General features: G+C 52.8%; 9 protein-coding genes and 1 non-coding gene across 10 annotated transcripts; 3 read left to right on the forward strand and 7 right to left on the reverse strand.

The window, feature by feature from the left end:
* Positions 1-65: 65 nt before the first annotated feature.
* On the reverse strand, positions 66-1,927 carry M406DRAFT_346438 (uncharacterized protein). The gene is made up of 2 exons (XM_040922189.1): positions 457-1,927; positions 66-411 (listed from the first exon to the last, which is right to left on the reverse strand). The coding sequence occupies exons 1-2, from the start codon at positions 1,330-1,332 to the stop codon at positions 397-399; spliced, it is 891 nt and encodes a 296-aa protein (XP_040775103.1). The 5' UTR covers positions 1,333-1,927; the 3' UTR covers positions 66-396.
* Positions 1,928-2,454: 527 nt separating this feature from the next.
* On the forward strand, positions 2,455-4,211 carry M406DRAFT_260232 (uncharacterized protein; the record flags this gene model as incomplete). Its single annotated transcript, XM_040917352.1, has 2 exons — positions 2,455-3,504; positions 3,567-4,211. 2 exons carry the CDS (start codon positions 2,455-2,457, stop codon positions 4,209-4,211), a joined length of 1,695 nt encoding a protein of 564 aa, XP_040775104.1.
* Positions 4,212-6,561: 2,350 nt separating this feature from the next.
* M406DRAFT_330495 (uncharacterized protein) lies at positions 6,562-7,744 on the reverse strand (the record flags this gene model as incomplete). Its single annotated transcript, XM_040920527.1, has 4 exons — positions 6,562-6,666; positions 6,737-7,347; positions 7,483-7,645; positions 7,715-7,744. The coding sequence occupies 4 exons, from the start codon at positions 7,742-7,744 to the stop codon at positions 6,562-6,564; spliced, it is 909 nt and encodes a 302-aa protein (XP_040775105.1).
* Positions 7,745-8,903: 1,159 nt separating this feature from the next.
* M406DRAFT_277633 (long-chain fatty alcohol dehydrogenase) lies at positions 8,904-11,655 on the reverse strand. Its single transcript, XM_040918322.1, has 4 exons — positions 11,333-11,655; positions 10,124-11,249; positions 9,853-10,023; positions 8,904-9,728 (listed from the first exon to the last, which is right to left on the reverse strand). Exons 1-4 carry the CDS (start codon positions 11,644-11,646, stop codon positions 9,042-9,044), a joined length of 2,298 nt encoding a protein of 765 aa, XP_040775106.1. The 5' UTR covers positions 11,647-11,655; the 3' UTR covers positions 8,904-9,041.
* A 1,517-nt stretch (positions 11,656-13,172) lies between these two features.
* M406DRAFT_t84 lies at positions 13,173-13,244 on the reverse strand. The gene has a single exon. It is a non-coding gene; the product is annotated as a tRNA-Thr (tRNA).
* Positions 13,245-13,526: 282 nt separating this feature from the next.
* Positions 13,527-15,168, reverse strand: M406DRAFT_277634 (uncharacterized protein). Its single transcript, XM_040918323.1, has one exon. The coding sequence runs from the start codon at positions 15,148-15,150 to the stop codon at positions 13,966-13,968; it is 1,185 nt and encodes a 394-aa protein (XP_040775107.1). The 5' UTR covers positions 15,151-15,168; the 3' UTR covers positions 13,527-13,965.
* A 2,312-nt stretch (positions 15,169-17,480) lies between these two features.
* Positions 17,481-18,050, forward strand: M406DRAFT_356447 (ankyrin). The gene has a single exon (XM_040923449.1). The coding sequence runs from the start codon at positions 17,544-17,546 to the stop codon at positions 17,970-17,972; it is 429 nt and encodes a 142-aa protein (XP_040775108.1). The 5' UTR covers positions 17,481-17,543; the 3' UTR covers positions 17,973-18,050.
* A 772-nt stretch (positions 18,051-18,822) lies between these two features.
* M406DRAFT_330499 (uncharacterized protein) lies at positions 18,823-19,179 on the reverse strand (the record flags this gene model as incomplete). The annotated part of the gene is made up of 1 exon (XM_040920528.1): positions 18,823-19,179. The coding sequence occupies one exon, from the start codon at positions 19,177-19,179 to the stop codon at positions 18,823-18,825; it is 357 nt and encodes a 118-aa protein (XP_040775109.1).
* A 364-nt stretch (positions 19,180-19,543) lies between these two features.
* Positions 19,544-20,305, forward strand: M406DRAFT_330500 (uncharacterized protein; the record flags this gene model as incomplete). Its single annotated transcript, XM_040920529.1, has 1 exon — positions 19,544-20,305. The coding sequence occupies one exon, from the start codon at positions 19,544-19,546 to the stop codon at positions 20,303-20,305; it is 762 nt and encodes a 253-aa protein (XP_040775110.1).
* A 377-nt stretch (positions 20,306-20,682) lies between these two features.
* Positions 20,683-23,308, reverse strand: M406DRAFT_43358 (uncharacterized protein; the record flags this gene model as incomplete). The annotated part of the gene is made up of 10 exons (XM_040924221.1): positions 20,683-20,924; positions 20,964-21,133; positions 21,212-21,618; positions 21,693-21,778; positions 21,860-21,981; positions 22,062-22,225; positions 22,322-22,509; positions 22,580-22,806; positions 22,871-22,892; positions 23,017-23,308. 10 exons carry the CDS (start codon positions 23,306-23,308, stop codon positions 20,683-20,685), a joined length of 1,920 nt encoding a protein of 639 aa, XP_040775111.1.
* Positions 23,309-24,080: the final 772 nt, after the last annotated feature.

Below are 24,080 nucleotides of genomic sequence, written 5' to 3' on the forward strand. Positions count from 1 at the left end.
TGTTGCACTTGGGGATTTCGTCAATCGCCTATGATCTAAGCATTTGCAGTGAAGTGGTGCTTATTATCGAGAGACATCAGTGTGCTAATAAATTGCTTTGGCAATCTGCAATTACTTCCCCATCAACGGACGGTGAGAGCAGACCTAATTGCGAAGAGATCAGAAGACAAGAGAAGAAGCCGAAATTGTCGTTCAATCATCGCTGCGGGACCAGACGAGCCGCCAGTGGCTTATGAAAAAGGGGAGGAGACAACGCCCCAGCTGGCCCGACTGGAGCCCTCATCCCTTATATACAGTACAAATAACAAACCCCGGAGCCTTGGTCCATCCGTAAAATGCAGCCCTGGTCCTATATAACTCCAACTCGAAGACGCCTATGCCAAAATAACTTCAATACTATGCGACAACATCCTGTGCGATGGCAGTGTTTGGTGTGCTGGTCGCATTCCAGGTGACCGAGGTAGGCCAGAGCTGCTCCGGCACATCGTCTTCATCATCATCTCCATCCGTCCAACCCCTCACTGGGCCCCAGCAGATAGTACATCCGTTGGCCCTGGCAGTCTCCAGCAGGCCCTGGGTCATGTCGCCAGACTTCTTGACCGGGCTGTGTGCATCGAACTGCACCTTGTTGACATTTGGCAGGCCCCCGAGGATATCGTTCAAGAGATCCCGGCAGAACTTCTCGTAGTAGCCAGGAGACTTGCGCCAGCCGTTGAAGATGTTATCACTGGGGTCGATCTCGATGTACACATGTAAGCAGCGCACATTAACACAATCTTGGAGGCCGAGCATGTCGTTCACGACCCAGCTGCGGTACGGCCTGGCCCAACCTGGACCTAGTCGTAGCTCCAGGGTCGTCATTTTGCTACGACACTGGGGCTTGATGCAGGCCAGGAGTCCCTTCTTGGTCTTGACGTGGCGGCCGTCAATGGGAAAAATACGGAAGGTCTTAGTGCCGTAGAAGACATGGGAAGCCTCGTGATAAACAGTACGGCAGACTCGCAATATTCTGAGTTTCCTGTGAATTTCAAAATAGTTTCCAGGCTGAAGATCAATGACACCGTTGATGTCGTCGAAGTAGTGTTCGTAGATCTTGACACGCAGTTCCGAGGGCAAGTCCATGAAGCGGAAAGGAGGGATCTTCTTCCTGCTATGTACAACGGGCTTTAAAGGGACGTCAAGGGTCAGGCTCGCAATGTCGAGGCTATTGATACCGTCGTTAGGGCCTGGTTCGGCATCAGAGGCATGAGTCGACTTGTGGGCGGATGCGATCGGGGTCGGGGATGAACCAGCACCCTTGGCACGGGAGCCTTTCGACGGTCGACGAGCCATGACTAATGGCTGCAAAAGTGAAGCACGATAGATCGAAGCCGTCCCAGCCAAATCCAATCGTGTGCTTGTCTTTGAATCTGAAGATCGAAAGTAATGCTCGGTATAGAGGCGCAATGTCGAATATCGTGCGTGGTAGGACTCGAAATGGGTGGTTCACGAATGGATCGCGTGATGTGGCGATGGTTCGGTAATTTCGAGGGTGGGCTTGTTGTTGGACTTGAAGTCTGAATGGCCGAGTATGTGGTATTCGCTCGTCGTTGGGCTCAGCTCCTGCTCTTCACGTCGCCAAAGAATACTTTGTGAATCAACAATGATAGACGGCACAAGTGAGAGTAGAACTCAAGAGGGTGGACCATCCCATCGTCAAGTGGAGACAAGTTTAACGAGTGGATGGCCACCCTCAGAATGCAGCATCCGCGAAGGCCATCTTGAGCACTCGGAAGAATGGTGAGGATCGACTGCTGGCGCTGATCATTGGATGTTCGCAGGCCCGAGACACCATTCAAGCACGGTCGACGCTGTGGGCTTGGCTGTGGTGATTGTAGTATTCCGGGGAGGAGTTTGACGAGAAACGGGGGTTGGAAGAGAGAGGTGGTGGTTGTTGCGGGGAAGAATCATCGATCCAATGTCCAATTACTGAGGTGCGGAGGTGTCGAGCCTGAAATGCTGAGATAATAGCGGATCTTTAGCGGGACTCGCCGCAGAGCATCAGGGCGTTCTGGTAGTGGGGGAGGGGCCTCCACTGGGAATCACTAAGAGTAATGGAAAGCACTGTCAACACCGCCGGCAGGCAGCGCGTTCGGGTGGCGTGGTGGCGGCCCTTGCAGCAATTCCTAGAGCTATCCAAATCCTGAATGTACCGATGTACCCTGCTAAGGTGGAGTGATGCAAATTTTGGTGACGAAATCCAAAAGAAATCATTCCAAGCCTTGAGACTCGGCCTGAACCTCTTCTCGGTCCACCGTAACCGTCCATTATCGCATGTACAGCGATGCTTACCTTTTAGAAGCTGTGGTTCTACCAGCACAAAGTTATTTTTAACGATCTTCTTGCTCGGCCTTCGTACCCACGGCCCTCAGCTTCTATTGCTCGCTCGCGCAAGCATTCCCTGTCGCCTTCGTCATGCTCTCGAGGGCAGCCCTGCGCCTGGCCCAGCCAGCTGCTGTCTCGGCATGGGCCTCGTCCTCCTCCTCCCCCTCTGTCCGACGAGCCCTTCCGGCGCTGGCAGCAGCTCCGACGATATGGGCTAGGGGCCTGGCAGATAGCAAGCGACCACCACCTCCCTCAAGATTCAGCTCGCCATCGAGCACCACTCCGCGACCATCGTCCACTCCTCCCCAACAGCAAACTCAGCGAGATGGCAGTGCCAATGCCAGCGTGAATACCGATGGAAAGGGAGCTCCAAAAGAACCACCAAAGGCAGGATCTACGGAATCCAATCATCAGAAGACAGAGCCAGCCGACGGGTCGACCCAGACACCCGAGCAGCAGATACCGCTGTCCGAACTTCCTGACCTCACCCAAGGCATACCTTCCACGCTCGAGTACGAGATGGGCGATGCGGCTCGCAAATCAGAGCTGGAACCTGTCGAGGAGGAGGCTGCAGCAGGCGCCGGTGGACGTGGTAAGGGAGAGCTGCCGGCGTCGGCATACGTCTCCTCCACCGAGCGGAGACGTCAGAAGCTGGCTAACTGGATGTTTGGTGCTACACTGGTCGGTATGGCCGGTGGTGTCATCTTCCTGGGCCGTAATTGGGAAGAAGAAGATCTGAGGAGGCATCAAGACGTGCCCAATGGCTGGGGCCTGTCCTTGTGGTGGAACCGTGCATCCACACGCATGAAGGAGGTCCTGATATACTACCATGAGCCCGCTTTCGAGAAGCTACTCCCCGATCCCGATCCCATGTTCGAGCGCCCCTATACACTCGTCATCAGTCTTGAGGACATGCTCGTGCACAGCGAGTGGACACGAGAGCACGGCTGGCGGCTTGCAAAGAGGCCTGGTGTCGACTACTTCCTGCACTATTTGAGCCAGTACTACGAGATTGTCCTGTTCACCACTGTGCCTTTTGGTATCGCAGAGCCGTTACTGCGAAAGCTGGACCCATACCACTTTATCGTATGGCCGTTGTTCCGGGAGGCTACCAAGTACAAGGACGGCGAGATCATCAAGGTTAGTTTTCACCTTCACAACTGTTCTTCTTGCTGAAATTTGGCTGATTTGTGGCGCGGCAGGATCTTTCCTACCTGAACCGAGACCTGTCCAAGGTTATCGTCATCGACACCCATGCCGAGCACGTCCGAGCCCAGCCTGAGAATGCCATCATCCTGCCTAAGTGGACCGGCGAGCCTAAAGACAGGGAACTGGTCGGACTGATCCCCTTCCTTGAATACATCCACACTATGCAGTATGGAGATGTGCGCAAGGTCCTCAAGTCGTTCGACGGCAAACACATCCCTACAGAATTTGCTCGACGCGAGGCGATTGCGCGAGCCGAGTTCAACAAGCAGCTCGAGGCGGAGCGGCGCAAGCACCCTCACAAGGGCAAGAGTGGCATGGCCGCTCTTGGCTCGCTACTTGGTCTCAAGCCCCAGAATATGAGCGTCATGGTTGTTCCCGACGGCGAGATCAACCCGGCCGATGCATTCGCACAGGGCAAGATGATCCAGGATATCGCTCGTGAGCGCGGCCAGCGGCAATACGAGGAAATCGAAAAGATGATCCGCGAGAACGGCGAGAAGTGGCTCAAGGAGGAAGCTGCTGTGCAGGAGCAGATGCAGAAGGAGGCCATGAATAGTATGAAGAGCTCCTTCACCTCATGGTTCTTGCCGACAGGCGCAGCAGAAGCCGGGCAGGGCGAGGGCCAGAAGAAGGCCTAGACAGGGCAACACCCGCGCGCCGTTCCGTCGATACTGAAGGGTGCTCTGGCCCTGGTATCTACAACATCCCCCCTCTACATCAGAAATTTCTTCTCTTCGCTCAGACGACGGCGGCGGCAGGGGCGGTGGTGGGAAGCATTTGCATTGGCGTATTGGACGGCGGTGACGGATCAGGGATGAGTCAAGGGGATTGCGCCATACCAGATTGTGCTTTTTGTTCACCTTCTTGGTGGTGAAGTCCTGTTCGAAGGGGTTAATTTAAAACGTGTAGAATATTGTATAGGCCCCGCGTGCCGTGTACGAATCGAGGAAGTTGGACACTAAGCGCAAGACTACTGTCGTTGCTCTATCCATTCTTGAGTACCAGTGCCATACTGATGTTTTGGTTCACAAAAAGTTGAGACATGCTGAAGGCAGCGGACGGACTGCAGGTTGAGGGGACTCCGTTGGGCTTTGAAGCAAGTCAATGAATCCTCGGGCAGCTTGTATCCATATCCCCTCCTTCTACTTCTCAGTCACGCATGATGCTGAATGTGCAAGGAGGGGAAATGGGCAGATATGTTACAGCATGTCCAGATCCCGCCAAATTGCCGACATAAAGGCTAGTAGTGTACAGCGCTTAATTAAGCAAGTCAGAGCACCCACTTCCCGGCCCACCCCCTTTCCGGCCAGTCACACCGCCACTTCAACCATGTCTGCTTTTAGGAATTACTTTTGCTCAATCAATTGCAATTCGGATACCTTCAACTTTCGACAGGATCTTTATATGATTATCATGAAGTCCTATTCTGAGTCTGATCTAGCCCGGGCTATCGAGGCTGTCAAAAAGGGCCTGTCTCAACGACAAGCCTCCCGCAAATATGGCATTCCAAGGAGTACTCTTCACGAACGTCTGGAAGGGAAGGTGTCACACAAAACAGCCCATCAAGACTATCAGAGGCTCTCTGTTAGCCAGGAAGAGAAGTTGGCGGAATGGGTTCGCATTCAGGAGAGCCTAGGGGTTCCACCCAGCCATTTAGAACTCAGAGAGTTTGCGCAGAGAATCCTCAAGCTCCAGGGCGACTCCCAAGCTCTAGGAAAGAGATGGACTCAGGCTTTTTTGAATAGAAATCCAGGGTTAAAACTCGGAAAGACCCGACGGATCGCCTCTGAGTCAACTAATGGAGCTACAAAAGAGGTAAGACAGTCTTGTTTTCCGTCTTTTCGATCTTTCTCTGATTTCAAGCCGGCTGATCAATGGAATATGGACGGAGCTGTGATAGTAGAGGCCAAAGAGATCGAGCAGATATGTCCTCGTCGGCTCTTCTTCGGGTTCAATCCAGGCAGAAGAGCCTGGATCGAGATCCTGAACCTCTTTGCTCCAACCTATCTCTTCGAGTGGGATGTTGATGCTTAGCCAACAACTTGAAGTCCATAGTTAGCAAGAACCGGGAGGGTTAGAAGGGGGTGGGGGGGTAATCAGCTCCTCTACTCACTTCTACAAGGAAGCTGTAACCAGGCAAATGTAAATGGCTAAGCCCTAGATTCAGGAAGCAGAATGTCTCAAGCCAAAGGCTTTGTGTTGAATCGCCCATGGAAGGGAGTGTTGGCAACATTGGGTACTGATTCTTCCCCCTTTCTTCTTCGTTACTCTGACTCGATAGTCGAGGTCATGCCCCAAGTCCATTTCATAGATGCTGTATAACCAGCTAATGTGTCTTTATCGCGTCCGTGGCTTATATACCTTCTGTTTTTCTCATCTTAACAGCATCGCCAATGCCGCCTTTGTCCCTTTACTCGCTGTATACCCAGGTATCTTGCGAAACTATGACTGAACGTACTGCTCATCAGTCTCTCTCCGTAGAGCCACATGATACTTAGAATGCTCCTGAATATCAAGAACTTGACCATCAAGGCGAATAATGCCGCCACAGACCTGTTGCTCGAGGAGCTGCCTCTCTAAATTCTGTGACGTGCTATCAAAACTCCACGAGATTATAGTTTGCGATTAACATTATGGCAAAACATCAAGCTGTTAGAAGCTCTCTATTTGAAAGACATCAAATGGCCTAACCTGGTTTCCCAACCGGCAGTGAAAGATTTGCACCAGTCCCTTTGGCAAGTCATCTTTATCATACCAGAGTGATCACACGACTTTCCCAAGGCATATCCCATCCAAATCCCGTGTTTGTATACCATAAACCAACTCTGTAATACTCTCCCTCCACTTCAGCAGGATAGACGATCAAACCAGCAGCATATCCGCCTCTGGGCCCATACCCTTCATGACGAGATATCTGGACCAAGAACATCTTATCCGCCTCACTGTACGTTACATCCTTATTATCTGTATCCCAACCGACAAAAATTCCTAGACCCAGCCCGCCCGGAACATGTTGGTGGATGTGTGCGGCCAAGACCCCATCGAGAATATCGGCCGGTTTTCCGTGCGTGAGGCGGGTGAGAGGGACCGTGCCTGTCCTCAATACTAGTTTTGCAGTCCTGGGTCGACCAAACGGATTGTTCCCCATCGCCGAAAACTCTACATGCGCAACCTCGCACTGCAGCGCCAGCCTCGTTGTAGCCGTCAACGAAGGCGGTCCAGCGTCACAAGGTCCCGTGAGCCCAGCCCAGGACCACGATGGCCGAATGACAGAGCCAGGAGCAGACAAGGCCGCAATCCTCTTCTGAAACGAAACCATGCCCCTCGTGCCGTACCGAGGCACATTGCGGGCGAACAAAAGGTCCTTGTCGAGGTTATCCCTCCACAATCCGGCAAGGTACTGGCTGCCCGTGTTGGCAGCGATCATGCTGGCGAGGCTGGCCAGGGCTGGAAGGCGGTCAGTGTCGAAGGTGAAGTCCTTGGCCGTGAATGTTTCAATCTCGCTGGCGAACGCGGCGAAGGGCTCCTCCTGCATGTCAGCCTTGCAAGTGCCGACGGCGAGCGGGGTGCGCCACTCGCGGGTGACTGACAGGCCATTCTCGCAGAGGTAGAGCCCGTCGCACATGAAGAACAACCAGTCTGAGGTGAAGACGAGAAGCCGGCTCGAGAGTCTCATCTCCTGGTGGACCCATCCACGGCCGTACCATCTGGACGCATCGATCTGTTTGTGGAAGGGGAAAGAGTCCAGGCGGTAGTAGTTGATATCAATTGAGTCTGGCCCGCATGGGATTATACTGTAGGTATAGAAATCCTTTGTACTGACGAACGCCGCATCGTTGTCCGTACGGGGCTGGATATGTAGCGATGGCCCCGTTTGGACTCGGCGTTCGTGGAGGAAACCTTCCTTACAGCTCGTCGAGGACGCTGCACAGAGGGTGACCAGGGCAGACTTGAATATCTTGGCCATCTGTTGGCTCTCGTGGTTCCAATCCTCCACGGCGGTGTCGTCGTTCCCCTGGAGGATGCATAGTGCGTCGACCCATAAGTAGCGTATATCGAGTTTTGAGCAGACCTAACATGCAGGTCAAGTAAGTCATCTGTCGTGAGGTACAATGTGCTGGTCTGAGTTCGCACTAATTACCTGTATTGCGTCTCGAACTACGGGAGACATCTCTTCCAAGTCAATGTTGCTCATCCGGTAGTCCAGGTTCGTCGTTGTTGTTTTGGGCTGCAAAAGAGCTGCCTCTCGATTTCCCCAGCAGTAACTTAAAGCAGCATAATTGGTTCGCGCCTTTATTTGGGGACTCTTGATAATCCCGTCTGTTAGTACAAGTCGTATACTTCGCTTTCCAAGGAGGTCGTCGCCGAGATCGAGCAGTCGTGTGGGGAGGAAGTTAGTCAGCTCGACGTGCTCGCACGTGAGGGAACACCTCTCTAAGGCTGTTTTAGCGAACGAAAGATTCCTGTCAGACAATACCTCAGCCGTAGGAGCAGGAAGGAAGGCTAGATTCGCTTTGGCTTCCTAGACACCAGTCAAAAACACAAACTATGACAAAGTATGACAAGCCAGGACAAAATAGAAGGCCGAGATTGTGTATTACGCACTCGAGCATCCAAACACGCCAGAAACTTCACTTCGCGAAAAACGTCCATATCTGATCGTTTTGGACAGAGGTACACCACAAAACCACATATGAACTGTGGCTTATTGCTGTCGCGGCTAGTATATATCAACACGTCGTCGATAATCGGAAATACGTCGATGGTCACCTCTGGGTCATCATCGGCATCCCAAGGCCGGACGTCCGATGTAGACACGAGACGTTTATGGAGGATTCTGCAGAAATCGCAGCCAGAGAGGCCAGAATTTGCCAGACGAGGTAAGTCTGGCCAGGTATCGCGGACGCGGAGGCAGTATGTGGGGATATATGGCATCTGTCCAGGGACGCCAGGCTGCAACAGCGCGTGAACGTCTTGGAGGACACGACATGCATCACATAATCGGGCTGGTACGGCCATTGTGTCTTCATACTGTTAAAGTGAGAGTCTTGTGTAGCAGGGCCAGAAATTTTGACGTGGGGTGTCATGAAGGTGCAGTGACCTGGTGAGCTTGTGCTGTGTGTAAGCCTGCAGTTGTCAGCACATGCCGAGCTGAAGGAGGAGTGACGTTGGCCCAACGAAACAGCAGCAGGGGTCCACTGAATACTTTTGAGTCTGAATTGAGGTGGACGGAGTGCCATTGATGCGGATTGTACTATTTCTGAGAGTATACTGCATCAAACAAGATTTTGCTTTGGTATAATACAGGCCTGGTAATTGAAAAATGAAATCTGAATACTACATTTGCATGTATTAGTCTTACAATATATAGACTCTTGTATATGATCCCACAATCAGAAGCTGACCAGACCAAGGTGACTCAAGATCACATACTTCCAAGCTGACCAGAAATGATTACAGAAATCCCATCAAAGCCTTGCTCGTACCGTCTCAGCATCAAGATCCCTCGCCACCCCCCGCGAGATCCAATCCGAAATCGCCATATTCGTAACCATAGGATTCACCCCGCTCGCGCTAGGAAACACACTCGCATCGGCAACATACAACCCTTCGGCGCCCCAGACCTTGCCCTGCGGGTCCACCACGCCGCCCTTCTCGGTGCTGCTCATGCGGCACGTCCCCATCTGGTGCGCCGACGTAAAGGGTGTCTCGGGCGTCGTGTTGCCATGTGCTGCGAGCTCCTTCAGCCAGGCCTGGAAGCGCGGGTCGGCCACACCGGCGTCTTGTACCGAGGCAAGGATGTCTGGGTTTAGAGAAGACGGTGTGTTCGTGGCGGCGGCGGCGGGGTCGGTGGTAGTGGTTTCTTGGTTGCGAATATAGGGGCGCATCCCGGGTAGCGAGACGTGGATTTCTAGGGCGCCCTGTAGATAGAGAATCTTGGCGAGGGCGACATTGCCGGTCATGACGTGCTTACGGTCGTAGGCGGATGGGGTGTAGTGCACGCGTGGTTGGCCCGAGTGAGGGTCTGGATAGATGTAGCCCGGGTCGCGGTCGCGGTTGATGGAGATGTAGCTGTTCATGTGGCGGTATTTCATGGCGCGGACCTTGAAATCGACGCCGTTGTCCCAGTTGAGGAACCGGATGGCGTAGGTGGGCTGTCGATGTGAAGAAGTAGAAAGAAAAAAAAGATAATTTATATCAGCTTACGAGTACAGACAGACAGAGAGAGAGAAAGAGGAAAAGTGTGAATAGCAAGAGGAGAAAGTATGTCTGGCTTACCATCATGGACGTGCACTCCAGCTTGACACCGTGGCCCTTGTTGTCTTGATTCTCAAACGTGTTGACGACGGCGGTGAGGATCTCTCCCTCCCATGGTCGAACGTCCTCTTTGAAGAAGGCCGTGACAACGTTGACGGGATGAAGGTACAGATTTCTACCTATCTGTGGGTTCTGAAGAAGTAAGTCTTGTCAGCATGAAAGAAATCGAGGGGGAAAAACACCGGGACATAGAATCTGGAGGGGTTTCTCCCCGTCTTTCCTGGCCTCTTACCTTCAGCCCGCTGTTCTTGAGAATGACCGGACTCCATAACGAGCCGCTGCTGATGATAACCCTCTTGGCTCTGACAACAACCTCCCTCACGATCTTGTCCTTTTCAGGCCCATCCAGTCTCCCATCCTTCCCTCGACTCGTCCAGGTGCCGACGACACCAACCGCCTTCTTTGTGCCTTTCTTCTTCCCATCCTCAAACAGCACCCTCGCCACCTTGAACCCCTCGGCAAACTTAGCCCCAGCCTCAGCCGCATCAGGAAACCACCCATTCACAGGGCCCTTCTTCGCCCCGCTCCAGCACCCCAAGGCACAGTGGCCCTCAGGATGCTCGCAGTGCCCCGTATTCTGCGGGACCCTCCTCGCCGCCCACCCCAGCTTCCTGGCCCCCTCCAGCAGGACCTGGTTCCCATGATTCGGCTCAAAGTCCTCGTGCACGCCCATCTGCGCACACACCCTGTCCAGACACGCCTGGAACGCCGCCGTGTCAAAGAACCCGAGCCCGCGGTCCTCAGCCCACTCGCGGCGCACAAACCCTTGCGTCTGCAGGCTGGCGCTCCAGTTGACGGTGCCGCCGCCGCCAAAGCACGAGCCCGCCACCACGAGCATGGAGTTGTCGTCGGACGAGACGGCGCCCGAGCCCTCGATCATGTGCACGAGGTGGTCGGGCGCGGCCATGGGGAAGTCCTGGCTGGTGAAGTGGTAGCCCTTCTCGAGGACGAGGACGCGGTGGCCTGCCTCGGCCAGGTTCTTGGCGCAGACGCCTGCGCCGCAGCCCGAGCCGACGATGACGACGTCGGTCTCGATCTCGGCGGGGTCGAGGGAGGAGGAGGAGGAGGAGGAGGAGGAGGAGAGAAAGGAGGCGGGCGACGAGAACCGCACAAACTCGTACGGATACGTGGGCGGCGGGTTCCATCCGGCTGGGGTGGTGGGGAAGCCAGAGACGCGGAGAAAGGATGCGTTGCTGGCCGTGAAGACGACCTTGGCCAGGGTCGTCAGCTGTCCAAACAGGCCGCGCAGCTGAGGGATGTAGCTGGTCCTCCACCTGTGCAGGATCTCGCCGCGCTGACGTATGGACAACCTTGTGATGGGCGTTGCCGAGCCTGTCAGGAAGATGGCCGTCGTTCGGCTGTGGAAGGAAAAGACAGTTATGTAAGTGATGCTGTTCTTACTAGCCTCGGGTCTGGTCGTAGCACAGGCGTGGTAACTTACTAGGTCAACAACCGGAGCGCAGTTGTGAGCATGTTTCTGGTGTCCTGGGGCAGCTGGAGCAATGTGCTCTGCAGGAGGAGTTGAAAGCCGGTGTCGTCCGTTGCCTTGTCGGCCAGGTACTGATCCACATCCTCGATGTGAACTGATGAGGAGGCCGAGTCGAGAACAACGCTGTTGTCTTGCAAGTCGGATACAATGTCTTTGTATTTCTCATCCGAAATGTACAACACGCCCCGCTTTCTCCTCCTCCTCTTCGGCGTCGACGATCTCTTCTGGATAGGAGGCAGGAGACCATCCATGATGGCGAGGAGCATGCGCCATTCTGCTGGGCCCATGGCCTCGGTGACCTTGTACCGCCATGGTATGCCCGTGGGCCTCACGGTTGTCGGGACCTCCTCTGCCATTGTCTGTCTCTGTATCGGTTGCTTGAGAAATGTAATAGCGGGGAGAGGATATAGTCAGCCAAAGAGAAGCTGGATGGATATAAGGGGAAAATAAATAAGGACGAATAAAACCCTCTCAGCACTTTAGGATACTACTCGCTATAGTAGTACCAGTAAGTGTAGTAAGCAGTAGAGAATGGGGTAACATCGCCGGGTGAACCTGATTGAGTTATAAGCAAAGGTTCCAGGTGCTACTATGACCGCGCAGAAAGATCAACATATGCCAAGGTGACTCTTAATACCCCACAACCCCTTAAGCAGTCTGTCTCCTTCCTCGACAAGAAAGCTGAAAGTCTCGTCCAGCCTGTTATCCGCTGTGCCAGGTGGTCAGCTGGTCCAACTACCCAATGCCGTGGCAAAAGGAGGAGGGAGAAGGGTCAAAACCCAATCCAGACTGCCTCGGCCCTGAAGCACAAGCATCCACGTGCTCGTTTCAGCGCTAATACCTCGAGTTTATGCGGAGATCGTGGAGCCTAGCCCCAAGCCAAAGACCCAAGAAGCCTTCTTAGCCCCGTGGAGAAACAAGAATAATGGAAGCCCTGCGCCCAGGGTCCAAGCCAACGGAGGCGGGGTCGGCACACCAGGCCGGGTCCTTCGGGTTTATTCTCCTATTGAAAGAGAGCCTTGTCCTGTCTACCGTCTGATGATGGAGTTTGTGGGCAGATTTTGGAAAAGTGGCAAGGATCGACGGTGTTCTTTAAAAGTACTTTTTTCTTCTTCAAAATTTAGCTTGCATTGAAAAAGAGTGAAACTTCTCCTCGTCCTCTTCATCGAATTCACTCCTTTGATGAGATGCATCTTCATGCTAAAGCCCCGGGTCCGGACATGTATGTCTTGCGTGGCTCCGGCCGGTAGACGCGGCGTGAATTGGCGACTTTTGTTCTTGTGCCCACTGCAGCTACCACGTCGCCGGCGCTCGGGGTTGCGTGGTGCCGATTGATTGCCTCTTGCCTTTTTTTCTTTCTTTTACTCTTTCCTGCACCCGCAAAAAGGGGTTCAAGTGGATATCTAGATGAAGCATCATAGCATGTTCTAGTGCAGGCCAGGATAAATGGGGGGTGTTTCTCAAGATGAGCCCTTCATAAGTCGGTCATTGAGCATAGTAGCTCAATAGTGAGGAGGATCTGGATTCCTTTGGTAGTAACACCGCTACATGTGAAGCTCACCAGAGAATTGCTCGGGATATCCAGATGCTACCATGTTGGAATACACCTGGAGATGCTTTGATGCTGTATTCATTCTACTGCACAGAGTACGTTCCATGACGCATGACACATGACACGTGGCAAATGAAAACCCAGCCAGAAGTCAGCTGAGAGTAGCTTCAAGGTATAAAAAAAAAAGTGCATCAATTCTCAATGAGAACAAAATGCAAAAGAATCATTTCCAGACTCGTATGCCCACTATCAGAATCGAACTGATGACCTTATCATTACTAGTGATACGCTCTACCACTGAGCCAAGCGGGCGATGCAAGCCTCCATTCTAGTTTTTCTTATGTAGGTGTCCTTTGTCGGGTCGTGTGGGTCGTATGGGTCGATTTGATGAATTTCGAGACGGGCCCGCGAGTCGAGGTTTGTGGACCTGCCCTTTTGGATCACAAAAGAAAGAAGGAAGAGGACAAGGAGGGTTAGGAGAAAACGAAAGCCCATCGTAGCCCAAAAGTAACCGTAGAGGACCAAAAGGTGTGGGGGGAGGTGGGAAGGGGGCAGTATGAGAGTGTTGCATCAGAGGTCCGTATGAAGGAGTATATTCCGACCATGCATTTGTCTAGATCCGGCGTGTCTCGTTGTCGAGAATGTTCCTGAAATACGTCGTGCGTACGCGCAAGAGAAAATTTCAAACCTGTCGGCACCTTTCTTTTCCCTTCCCTTTTTATTCAACCCATGAAATATCCTGTGCGTGAAAAGCAGCCGTGCAACTCCGAATTCGAACATGTATAAAGAGAGAGAAGGACAGAGAAACAGACAAAAAGAGAAAGGGGAAAAAAAAAACTGTATCCTGGTTCCTGTAACCTGAGACAAAGGGTATATAATCTGTATCGAAGTCGGTCGTCGGGAAAGAAGGGGAAAAAAGAAATCTGGTGTGGTCCGCTCCATGTTCTAGGATGCCTTCTAGGATGCCTTCTAGAGTATTTGCCGTCTGAGTACCTGTATCGTTCTGTATCGGTCTTGGTCTATAATGTGTCGTCTAGTGGTCTTCGTCTTGGTCTTCATTCTCATCCTCGTCTAGCCGTGTAGTGAGCAGGTTGAACTTCTTTCCCTTGCAGGCCTCCACGATCTGCTGGGGGAGGCCCTTGGGACCCTCGGCCAGGATCAGCGTCTTCAGGTTTCGCGCCATGAACTCGATGTTCTCCAGGGCGCCGGCGAACAGCTCCGTGACCACCTCGTCGTTGCCAATCTCACCAAAGAACTCGAGCGTCTCCAGCTCGGGTGGGAAGCCGACCGAGTGCAGGCGCGGCTTCTTGGAGGTCTTGCCGAACAGCTGCGTGTCAAAGTTGAGGCGCAGCGTCTTGACCGCGACAAAGTCCCGCATGCGCAGCACCTTGCGGCCGCCCAGGGTGGGGTGGTCGATGACGATGGTCTCGAGGGCCTCGGCGCAGGGCTTGAGGGCCATGACGAACTCGTTAATCTCGTCGCTGCTCTCCTCCAGCTCGGGGGTTGGTTGCGCCGTGTGGGACATGTGAAACTCGCGCAGGCCCTCGGGGAACTCCATGATGTCTGCGAGGGCATCGTCGTTGATGTCACACTCGATGAGGTGTAGAGCCTTGAGGGCGGTGCTGTGGGGCCGCTCGAGGCTGTCGAAGCCGCGCTCGTCGAGCTTGGCGCGGCGGATGGTGAGGGTCTCGAGGGTGGGGTGGGTAAAGATGTGGATGTTCTCCTGCAGGTCCCAGTACTCGTCGTTGGGGCACTGGTAGAAGAGGGAGCAGGTCTTGAGGCAGGCGAGGTCAAAGGGCCCGTTGAAGAGGGTGCCGATGCCGTGTAGCAGCTTGACGGGCACGGCGATGTCGAGGGTCTCGAGGTTGGACATGGTCGAGAGGGTGCGCGACAGGCCGTCGATGCGGTCCGGCGAGTAGTGCGAGCGGTCCAGCGGCGCGTCCAGGATCAGGTGGGACAGCTCGGAGCTCGGATACTCCAGCTTGACATCGGCGATCATGGACCCACGGCGGGGCCGGCGGTCAAGGGTCTCGCTGAAGATCAGGTGCTGCTCGGGCGAGTCAAAGAGGAGGGACTTGTAGAGCGATGTGTCGGCAAGGTGGTGGTACCTCTTGTTGGCGAGCGACATGTTGCAGAGGTCGTGGCGCGACTCGCGCGCGAGCGTGTCGAAGATCATGAGCAGCAGCTTGTCTGGCAGCCTGGCGAGTCGGTCCCCCATCTGGCACCCGTCGTGGTGGTCGGCAGTGGCAGTGGCAGTGGCAGTGGGGGAGGAGGTGGTGGTCTCATGGCGGCAGCTGTCGGGCTGGGCGCACCTGGCGCAGCCGTTTTCAGTGGGTTCAGCAGCGTCGCGCGACATTCCTGACGAGGATCGGTGACAGTCGCAGTTGGGCGCATGAAGATCTGGTAATCCTCCAAGGGAAAATGCCCTCGAGATGGGCGTCAAAAGCGTGGCGACGACGCTGTGTGCTGAAGAAAAGAAGGCTCTCATGACGAGAGGAAGAAAAGGAAAGAAGAAGAAAAAGAAGAAGAGAAGGAGGAGGAGTGAAAGGACTAAGTTTAAAGAGAGAGTGGAGTGACAGTGACGAAAGAGCCACCGGACTGGACTGGATCGAGTGACAAGGCGGCACGCGTGCTGACTTGGAACTGAGACCAGGATGAGTTTGGCGCCTCAGCTTTCAATGGATTTGATCGGCTCTCTCTTCTTTCTCTCTCTTTTTCCTTTCAAAGCTTGTCGAGTTCAGTCCAGCCCAAATCAGACAACTCATCGATCCCTCGAGACTGAGCTGAGCCGCTCCCAGCGCGTCAGGTACCTTAAGCAGCGGGTAGCGTGGGTCGATGGAATTTTAGACCTGACCTCCTAAGTACTGACAATGATGAATTGGGTATTTCAGTAGAAGAGGATCATCTAATTGATGAAGATGAAATGAGAGAGCCAGATCAAATAACAGCATACTTGCAAGAGATAGAAAAGAAAAGGATATTGCTGAAATGAATTGTTGTAATTGTTTGCAATGCACAAGCCTCCCAGGTTGGGGCTGCGTTCTAGGGGCTCGAGAATGTATGCTGAGTTCCTACAGCAGTCGAACCAGCACGTTCTAGGCCAGAACTGAGCGCAGACCTAAGAAGGCCCTAGTGCACCCCGGATGACCCCCAAATTCTCCACAGGGAAGTTCCCTGCCCCAACGCCCGCGCCCCAAGCTTGTGTCAGACTGGGGAAGCAGAGGGTTGTTTGTTTAGGTTTGGAGAAACCAGGATTGACCGGGCAGGGCTGAGGAACCAAATAGTTATGCAAGGTCCCCAACGGATCAGATGCATATGAATTGATTAATGCAGTGGATCATGACTAGGAGAGGTCAAAATAGTAGCACCGAGTATTGAAAGACCCTGGGAGAAGAAGTGTGGGACGGAGAACGAAAGAGTGAGAGAGGCAAGAGAGGACGACTGGCGAGAGTCAACGAGAAGAGCCTGATTAATGTACCAAGTATCTTTTGAAACTGTTTAGTGTCGTGACCAAACAGTAACAGGTTACAATCCACCAGTGCAGATCATCTCACACCAAGGCATACACAATACTGAGATTCCTCCCACGATTTTCCAACTTTTTTCTTTTCTTTCTGTCTCAGATCCTGTCTCTGAGGGGAGTCAGACGCGCTGTTTTTGCCAGAGTGGAGCCATGCTGGGCGCCTGCAGCAGGGACCATGAGGCCCTCGTCTAACTGCCGCTCCCTGCAGACCTCACTTTCCATTCACATCCACATTCCCGACGAGTTCCATTGCCAACAATGACTACTGCAAGCAACCAAGTTAGCGCAGTGAGCGATCAAGATACTACGAGTCCAAAGCATGACACATGTACGTCACGAAATTATGCAGCAGAAGAGAAACGAGAGCCCCGCCTGACCTACGCTGACATAGTTACACGAGCAATAATGAACAGCAGCTCTGGGTGACAGACCACACACAGTCCACATAGCTCCATCACCGCCCGATGCAAGATGGGACCCATCGTGTCTTCCAACCGACGAGGCCGATGACGAGCCTCGCTGGACAGAGCTGCAGGTGGCATCGCGCAACGGCGACCTCGGCCGGGTGGAGGAGATCCTTGCACAGTACGATGACCCTTCTAGTAGGGCAAGGGTGGTGAATGCGCCTCCCTCAGGCTGGTACGGTCAGACTGCTCTGCAGGCCGCCTGTCTACACGAGCACCAAGAGGTGGTGCGGGTTCTGCTTGCCGCTGGCGCTGATATCTCAGCGCCTGGCGGGAACAATATATACCGCAATGCTTTCGAACTGGCTTGTGGAACGGGTACGTCGCAGTCGATCCAATACTGCTCAATTGAGAGAGTGTACTAAATCCCCTTCGAAAATCACAGGTAACCTGGGCCTCGTTCGCACACTCCTTGACGCTGGGGCTACCAAGTGTGTGAACCCTGTGAGAGTGACCAGGTATCAGGGCCGCACACCTGTCCAAGCTGCCGCGGAGGGTGGGCACTCGGACGTCGTCGAAGTCCTCTTGGAGCTAGGGGCAAATATCAACTCTCCAGCCTCTCCAAGCAGCGGGGTTACGGCGTTGCAAACGGCTTGTTACCGAGGACATACAGACTTGGTCAAGATGTTAATCGCGAGAGGTGCCGATGTCAACGGTCAACCAGGCAAGCATAGCGGCTATACAGCCTTACAGGGAGCTTGCTTGGTAGGGGAGACCGACATCGTCGAGCTCCTCCTCCAGAACGGAGCAGACATCAATGCTCCAGGTTCTAATACGCACGGAGGAACTGCGCTTCATGCTGCCGCCGCAGGTGGCCACTTGGACCTGGTGAACAGACTGCTGGATGCCGGTGCAGACCCCAATGCCCTGGCTGGATCTCGCGGTCAGACAGCTGTACAGACCGCGTTCGTCATTGGGAGGACGGATATTGTTGATGCCCTGGCGGCAGCCGGTGCCACGGGATCATTCACTGGGGGCAGAATATTGTTTGGCAATACTAGAATCAGGAGTTGGTCGACAAGCGAGATGCACATTGTGCAGGAACGTAATTAGAAAGGCTTTGCTTTGATTGATAGTTCAGACATATCAATCATGCCGTCCACGATCGGTCGCTGGCTTGCAGCCCAAATCACTGGCATATTTCCGTCACTTAAGAAACATGATTCTAAGCCCGAAAGGCCCCTTCTCTCATCTCTCTTGGCTGCGATCCCTCGGGGTTAATCCAATACTGCAGAAGCGCTTCCTCTGCCACAAATGTGGATACACTCGACAGGAGCTGACCAAGTTGACGACTTGTCCGCCGCGAAACTGTCCAAGTCCCAATTGTCGTCCAGCTCGTCCACCCTTGAAGGTGCTCTTAATGCATGTAGAAATTTGCACTTTGCTATTTTTCCAGCTTTGCTTCGCTGCACTAAGAAGAATACTTTGTGGAGGGCGAGTGTGTTCTGGAAAACGTTTTTCTCACAGCGCTTCCTGGGGTTGCATGCAGTTGGCGGAATGGTGTCCACAGCAATTATGAAATATCTTATGTAAGCAACAAGAACGCAAGTGAAGGTACTATTGCTTTACTAGTGGAACATATTGGCTATGTATTCATTGAGAACTGAAGAGAAATGCAAAACAAAAAGAAAGACGTTGAAGTAAAAGTAGCGAGGAAGAAAAACAAGAAAGCAAAAAAATCACAACAAAGGAAACGAACTCCAGTAAGCATACAAATACAAACTCAACTTTCTAAAATAATACCCTTTCCGCGATGTTCTCATCCTGCATAATTATTCAGTCCGTTCGTCCTCATTCCATCTTGATACAAAACGTCTGCAAGATAAAATGTTGCAAGGTGACAACGGATCCTCCGACAAGTCCCTTGACCTTTGCCACTGCCCACTTCTTCGCATGATTCCCTTCAAGCACGGAACGTGCCCTCTTTGACCTTCCGCGGCTCCTGCCCAGAACCAGCTGGGTACCTCCAATAAAGCGACAGGGCCGCGAGTACTGATTTCGCGTTTCCTTTAGAAATATAACCGGCCGCCTCGAGATCCGATATCACCACATAGTTCCAGTATCGGCAGCCTTCCCACTCCGGAGTGAACTGGTACTTCTGTCGGCCGTTGTGCATCACGAGGTTGACAATCTTCTGCACGGTCAAGCCGAGGCTGGCGGGCATCGTAATCTTCTTGACGTGGTTTTGTGTATAGGAGTATCGCTTGGACGAGATCTTGACCTTGCCTCTTAAGCCATCGCTGCCATAACCCGGAGCCATGTCGAAATTGGCCAAGCCTTCCCGCGAGGCGCTGAATACCACCTAGAGCCAACCAACAAGTCCTACTACGAAGCTAACAGGTGTGCTATGGTAGTGGTCATCAGCATGCCACTGCGAGACAAGACGCCTGCTGTAGGTAACTCAGCGTTGACGCTGGCCAGGGCCTTGCATCCTCACCCCACAATTTCGACAGCACCTCATTCTTGTTGTTGCTGCGTGTATCACTTCCTACCGTTAACACTTTGCGCGCAAGCACTTATTAGGCATTTGTTAATCGTACCTAAAAGCACAACCTAGTCACTCCTTTCATTACCTTCCCTGTTCCGACATTCATTGTCAACTGAGACACGTCAACCTAAGCAGCATGATCTACGACGATGTTGAAAGCACGGCAGAAATTGACTATGATTACGTCGCAAGGTGCAGCGACACCGAGCTATCTGAATATATCGGAGAGCTGCGAAAGACGTCAGAAAAGAACCCACATGTTATCAGAGTTTCGGAACATTACGTGTCGAAAAGCTACCGCGCTGATGAACTCGAGGACGTGAAACCTGCTATAGAGCGTGCAATCTCCCTTGGTGTTCGAGCACCGCCCATCAGGCGCATCGTGAAGAGGGCAGACGTTCTCGAATGCGTACAAGACCGCATCGACGGCCCTAACCTGATGAACTCGTGGTCATCTATCGGCTTGTTTACTACCATTCGCCTAGCCTTCCAGCTACGCGGGATGGTGCAGAAGATGAGGACGGCAAAGTCACCTACAGCAGGTTCCTTGGGAACCGGGATATGCCATTCCTTCTGGATAGAGGATCGACACAGGCTGCCAGTCAGTCCCAGCGCTCGGGTCATTGCGTGTGTCGTCAACTTCTGGTACAATCACAAAACATTCAAACAGGAGTCGAGAAAGACGCCTCAAGAACACTTCGAATCTGTCGACAAGCCCGTAGCCGTTGAGCCACTCGTCTTTACTCATCATGACCTCGCGCCTCGCAACCTCATGGTCGACTCGTCGAAAAACCTTTGGCTGGTGGACTGGGACTACGCCGGCTGGTATCCGCCTTACTTTGAGTACGCTGGCATGCACAACTTCGGGCCACCGACCACTTGGAGCCGACTGGATTGATATCGATGGAATATTTTCGCCTGGATAGCGACCGGATCATGTTGGAAGGAGCGCAGGATTTTGGCTGAGGCGCAGAGAAAGTCTATCCGGTTTCCTGCCGCTCGCCGATTCAACATCAAAGCTGGGGCAACACCATCTGCCAAATCACCTGACGACGATTGAGTGCGACGAGAAGAGCAATCTATCAAATAATATAGAATCGATGAATATTGCAGTAGAATGTTGTGCCGTGAAATGTTATTTGCCCCTACCAGACATCTAAGCTCATAGCAGCATTGTCATCAACACACCTCTTCGTTTCGCCGAAATCATGCCCCATGTCTATAGGCATGTTAGGGTGTCATTTGCAAGCTATAGTTGCTTGCTCTAGTCTATGTCTATTTACCAGCCGTGTCCATGTTTTCGCCATTCGACGTCTCTATTGTAACGTTTGCGTCATTCGTCTTCTTTTTGCGACTCAAGATCCCTTTGTGGGTCTCTGCCCATCGTTTGCCCTCTTCCTGGAGCTTCGCATCGTCTTCCCTCTTTAGGCTGTGACCCCTGACGAAGAAGAGTGTTGCAAAGAAGGAGATACAGCAGCACGGGATCATGAAGTAGTAGATGTTTCTTATGCCATGGGCTTTTGTGCCTTGTGGTTAGCACCTTTCAAGCCCAAAACTTGTGATTCGCACTGAGGATTGGGGCAGCGGATACACCAACTTACTATATGCCATGGTGGCTGCTGCTGACTGTGCCACAGACAAACCCAAAGTGCCGGCAGCAATTTTGGTAGGATCCGATATGATCTCGTCGATTGTCTCGGATGACAAAACGGAGGCAAGGTCGGTTCTGTAGATACCGGGTTAGTTACTTCTTGAAAGGGTTCGATCCTCAGTATTCTAAAAAGAAAATAGAGATATCACTCACTTTGCCGTATTATTCAAGATAGCAGCACAAGCAGCCAACGCAACAGTCCCACCCAGCAGCCGCAAGAAATTCCGCGTACCTGTGGCCACCGCCATATCTGGCCTGGCCACGCTCGCCTGTATGGCTACCAAACTGGTCTGGAACGTCTGCCCGGCCCCGATGCCGCTTAGGATCTGGTACCCGACGAGGCGGGCATCGGAGATGGAAGGCGAGATGGTGGACAGCAGGCCACAGGCCACGGTCCAGATGGCGAAGCCGAACCAGAGGTTGAGCTGGTAATTGCCCGTTTTGGAGACGAGGAAGCCGGCCGTGAAGGATGTCACGGTCTGGACAAGGATGAGGGGGAGGAGCATTATGCCTGAGCGGATGGGTGTTGCGCCGCGGACGACTTGGTAGAATTGAGGGAGCTGAGACGGGAGGATGCTGGTCAGAACTTGCAAAGGATGTTGGAATGGGCTGGGAGAGCTGATTGTGTACTTACATAGTATAAATTGCAGTAGAACATGAAGCCTGTGAAGAATGCGCCGGTATAGGCACCGGCAACAGTGGGGATCTTGAAAATGTGCACTGTGGTGAAATGCTCAGTCAGCTTTCCTGGCTCCATCCCTTCGGGCTGAGGTGCTGAGCTCCTAGGAGGTATCAACGTACTGGGAATGAGCGGCAGTGCGGCCACTTTGAACTCAATGACGATGAAGGCAACGAACAAAGCAACGCCGAGGACAAGGGGCACAATGAATCCGGCCGAGTTCCAGGCATACTGAGTTCCACCCCTGTACTCTTGTCAGCATTGTACAATGAGAGGGAGAAACACAGGGGGAGAAGACTAAATTCAATCTTGAGCGGCACCTACCAGGACAGTGGAAGAAGTATCAAGATCGCGGAAGCCAACATCGTGACACAGCCCAAGTAGTCAATCTTCTTCAATTTCCCCTTGACGTCCCCCTTGGGCCGCTTGAGAGGCAGAACAAAGGCAACCACGAGGATAGCAGTGCTCGTAAGAGGGATGTTGATATACTAGAAAGTGAACAGGATCAGCCATCAGCCTCACACGATCGTTTCTCCGTTGTTTCAAAGGGAGTTTGGAAGAGTTTCAGTAATATGTTGACTTACGAAACACCAACGCCAAGAGACTGCTTCCGAAAAGACACCACCGATCAGGGGACCAAGTGAGTTCGATATCGCCACCACGACACCAAGTATGCCCTGATATGTGCCACGTTGCTCTAATGACACCACGTCTGAGGTCACAATCATGACAGAAGTCAAGATACCGCCTCCACCAATGCCCGAAATAGCTCCTACACGACACGAGTTAACAAGGGGCGCACAAACAGAACGAAACTCACAGAAGACGAGACCCAGACCTACGGAAGACGATGAGCATAATCATGCTCTGCGAAACCGCGCACAAGATCGACCCAACAAGGAAGAAGCCCATGCTGCCCAGAAGGATCACCTTACGGCCGAAAATGTCCGAAAGTCGACCATAGAGTGGCTGGCAGGCCGTCGAGGTGAGAAGGTATGCCGTGCCGACCCATGATGATATAGAGGCATCATTGAAGACTCGCCCAAGTGTGGGTAGTGCCGTTGATACGCTACAGTCGAATCAGGTCAGGAGCCTGGCGTCAGGGTGTGAACTTTGGAAGCAGACCGACTCACATGGTTTGGTCAAGCAGGGAGCCTGTAAATCACAAACGAGTTTCACATCAGTCCTCTGCCATACATGCCCAGGGCTCGACATGAAGAGAAGAAAAGAATAATCATAAAATAAGTATGGATAAAAGATCGAGATACAGGTTACTCACAAAACAAGGCACAACTCAAGCCAACGAAGACGACGATAAGTTGTTTGAAGGGAAGAAGATTTGTCTGGTCTTGAAGCTTGTGCTTCTCCTTTTCGGGAGCCGCCTCTGCATCAGGACCACCAACTCCCCTGGCATTCTCAGCCTCTTCTATGCTGGACGGCACATCCTGGCCAGAGTCGAGCTCAGCTGATATCTTGTGCGGGTGACCGTGCAGGATTCCGTCATCGGCTGCAGCAACCGGGGCTGTATGAGCTGAGGCTGACTTCTCTGAGATTGGCGCGGTCTTTTCCATACTTTCTGCCCACTCTCTTTTCCTTAGAACTGATGCTCTTGGAAAGAGAATGGAAATCAGAGACCCAAGTTGAGCATGTCGGGATAGTTATGGAGCTCTGAATGGAAGGGTCCTGGCCAAGGAAACCCTCTGCTTTTCCACTCCTTTCGATCTCGGATGGCTATAGCCGTCCACTAGTTACGTGTACGACATTTTCCAGCAAATCATCTCCATAATTACTGTCGTATATTGACAAGTAGTATGTGGCCGCCATGTCGCCCCCCGGCGGAACTTGTCGCTTACAACGGAGATGGTCGCCTGTGCGGTATATCCTCGGGTCTTCCCTTGACTGACTTTGACTATTACGCATTGCGGAGGTCATACTGGCCGGAGTGGGGTCTTGATTTTCTTAGGCGAGAAGTCCGGGGGAGCATCAAGTTTGTTCGTACTTGTTTCTACACAATCCACAACGGCCACCACGCCTCGTCTAAACCTCGTCCCCGCAACGGCTCTTCAGGGATTCCCCGCAGATCTGGGGGTTCAGTCCATAATGAGGGGATAGATCTAGCGTCCAAAGTGTGCTGCTAGTGATGGGATCGAATGTTGTTTCGGTGTTTGAAAGATTCAGCTGGAGAGTATTGAGTGTTGAGGGCCAAGAAAGCGCACTACCTTGCCGGAGAGAATCATATCATTGGAACACATATAACTAGCTTCACGTTGCCGCATGAATCCTCCTAGCACTTGTCATCATTTTTATATATGTTTTATTCCCTTGGAAAGTGATGTATCAGTT

The sequence above is a fragment of the Cryphonectria parasitica genome (assembly GCF_011745365.1).
Source record: "Cryphonectria parasitica EP155 unplaced genomic scaffold M406scaffold_5, whole genome shotgun sequence".
In the NCBI taxonomy this organism is placed as follows: domain Eukaryota; kingdom Fungi; phylum Ascomycota; class Sordariomycetes; order Diaporthales; family Cryphonectriaceae; genus Cryphonectria; species Cryphonectria parasitica.

What these genes read in the sequence shown, in the direction of transcription:
- M406DRAFT_356447 (XM_040923449.1), top strand. Translation starts at nt 17,544, where the DNA reads ATGTTAATCGCGAGAGGTGCCGATGTCAACGGTCAACCAGGCAAGCAT.
- M406DRAFT_277633 (XM_040918322.1), bottom strand. Translation starts at nt 11,646, where the DNA reads ATGCTCCTCGCCATCATGGATGGTCTCCTGCCTCCTATCCAGAAGAGA. An exon ending in GCGCTCCGGTTGTTGACCTA is followed by an intron (nt 11,250 to 11,332) that starts GTAAGTTACCAC and finishes TTCCTTCCACAG; the next exon opens with CCGAACGACGGCCATCTTCC. An exon ending in TCAAGAACAGCGGGCTGAAG is followed by an intron (nt 10,024 to 10,123) that starts GTAAGAGGCCAG and finishes TTACTTCTTCAG; the next exon opens with AACCCACAGATAGGTAGAAA.
- M406DRAFT_277634 (XM_040918323.1), bottom strand. Translation starts at nt 15,150, where the DNA reads ATGGGGGACCGACTCGCCAGGCTGCCAGACAAGCTGCTGCTCATGATC.
- M406DRAFT_346438 (XM_040922189.1), bottom strand. Translation starts at nt 1,332, where the DNA reads ATGGCTCGTCGACCGTCGAAAGGCTCCCGTGCCAAGGGTGCTGGTTCA.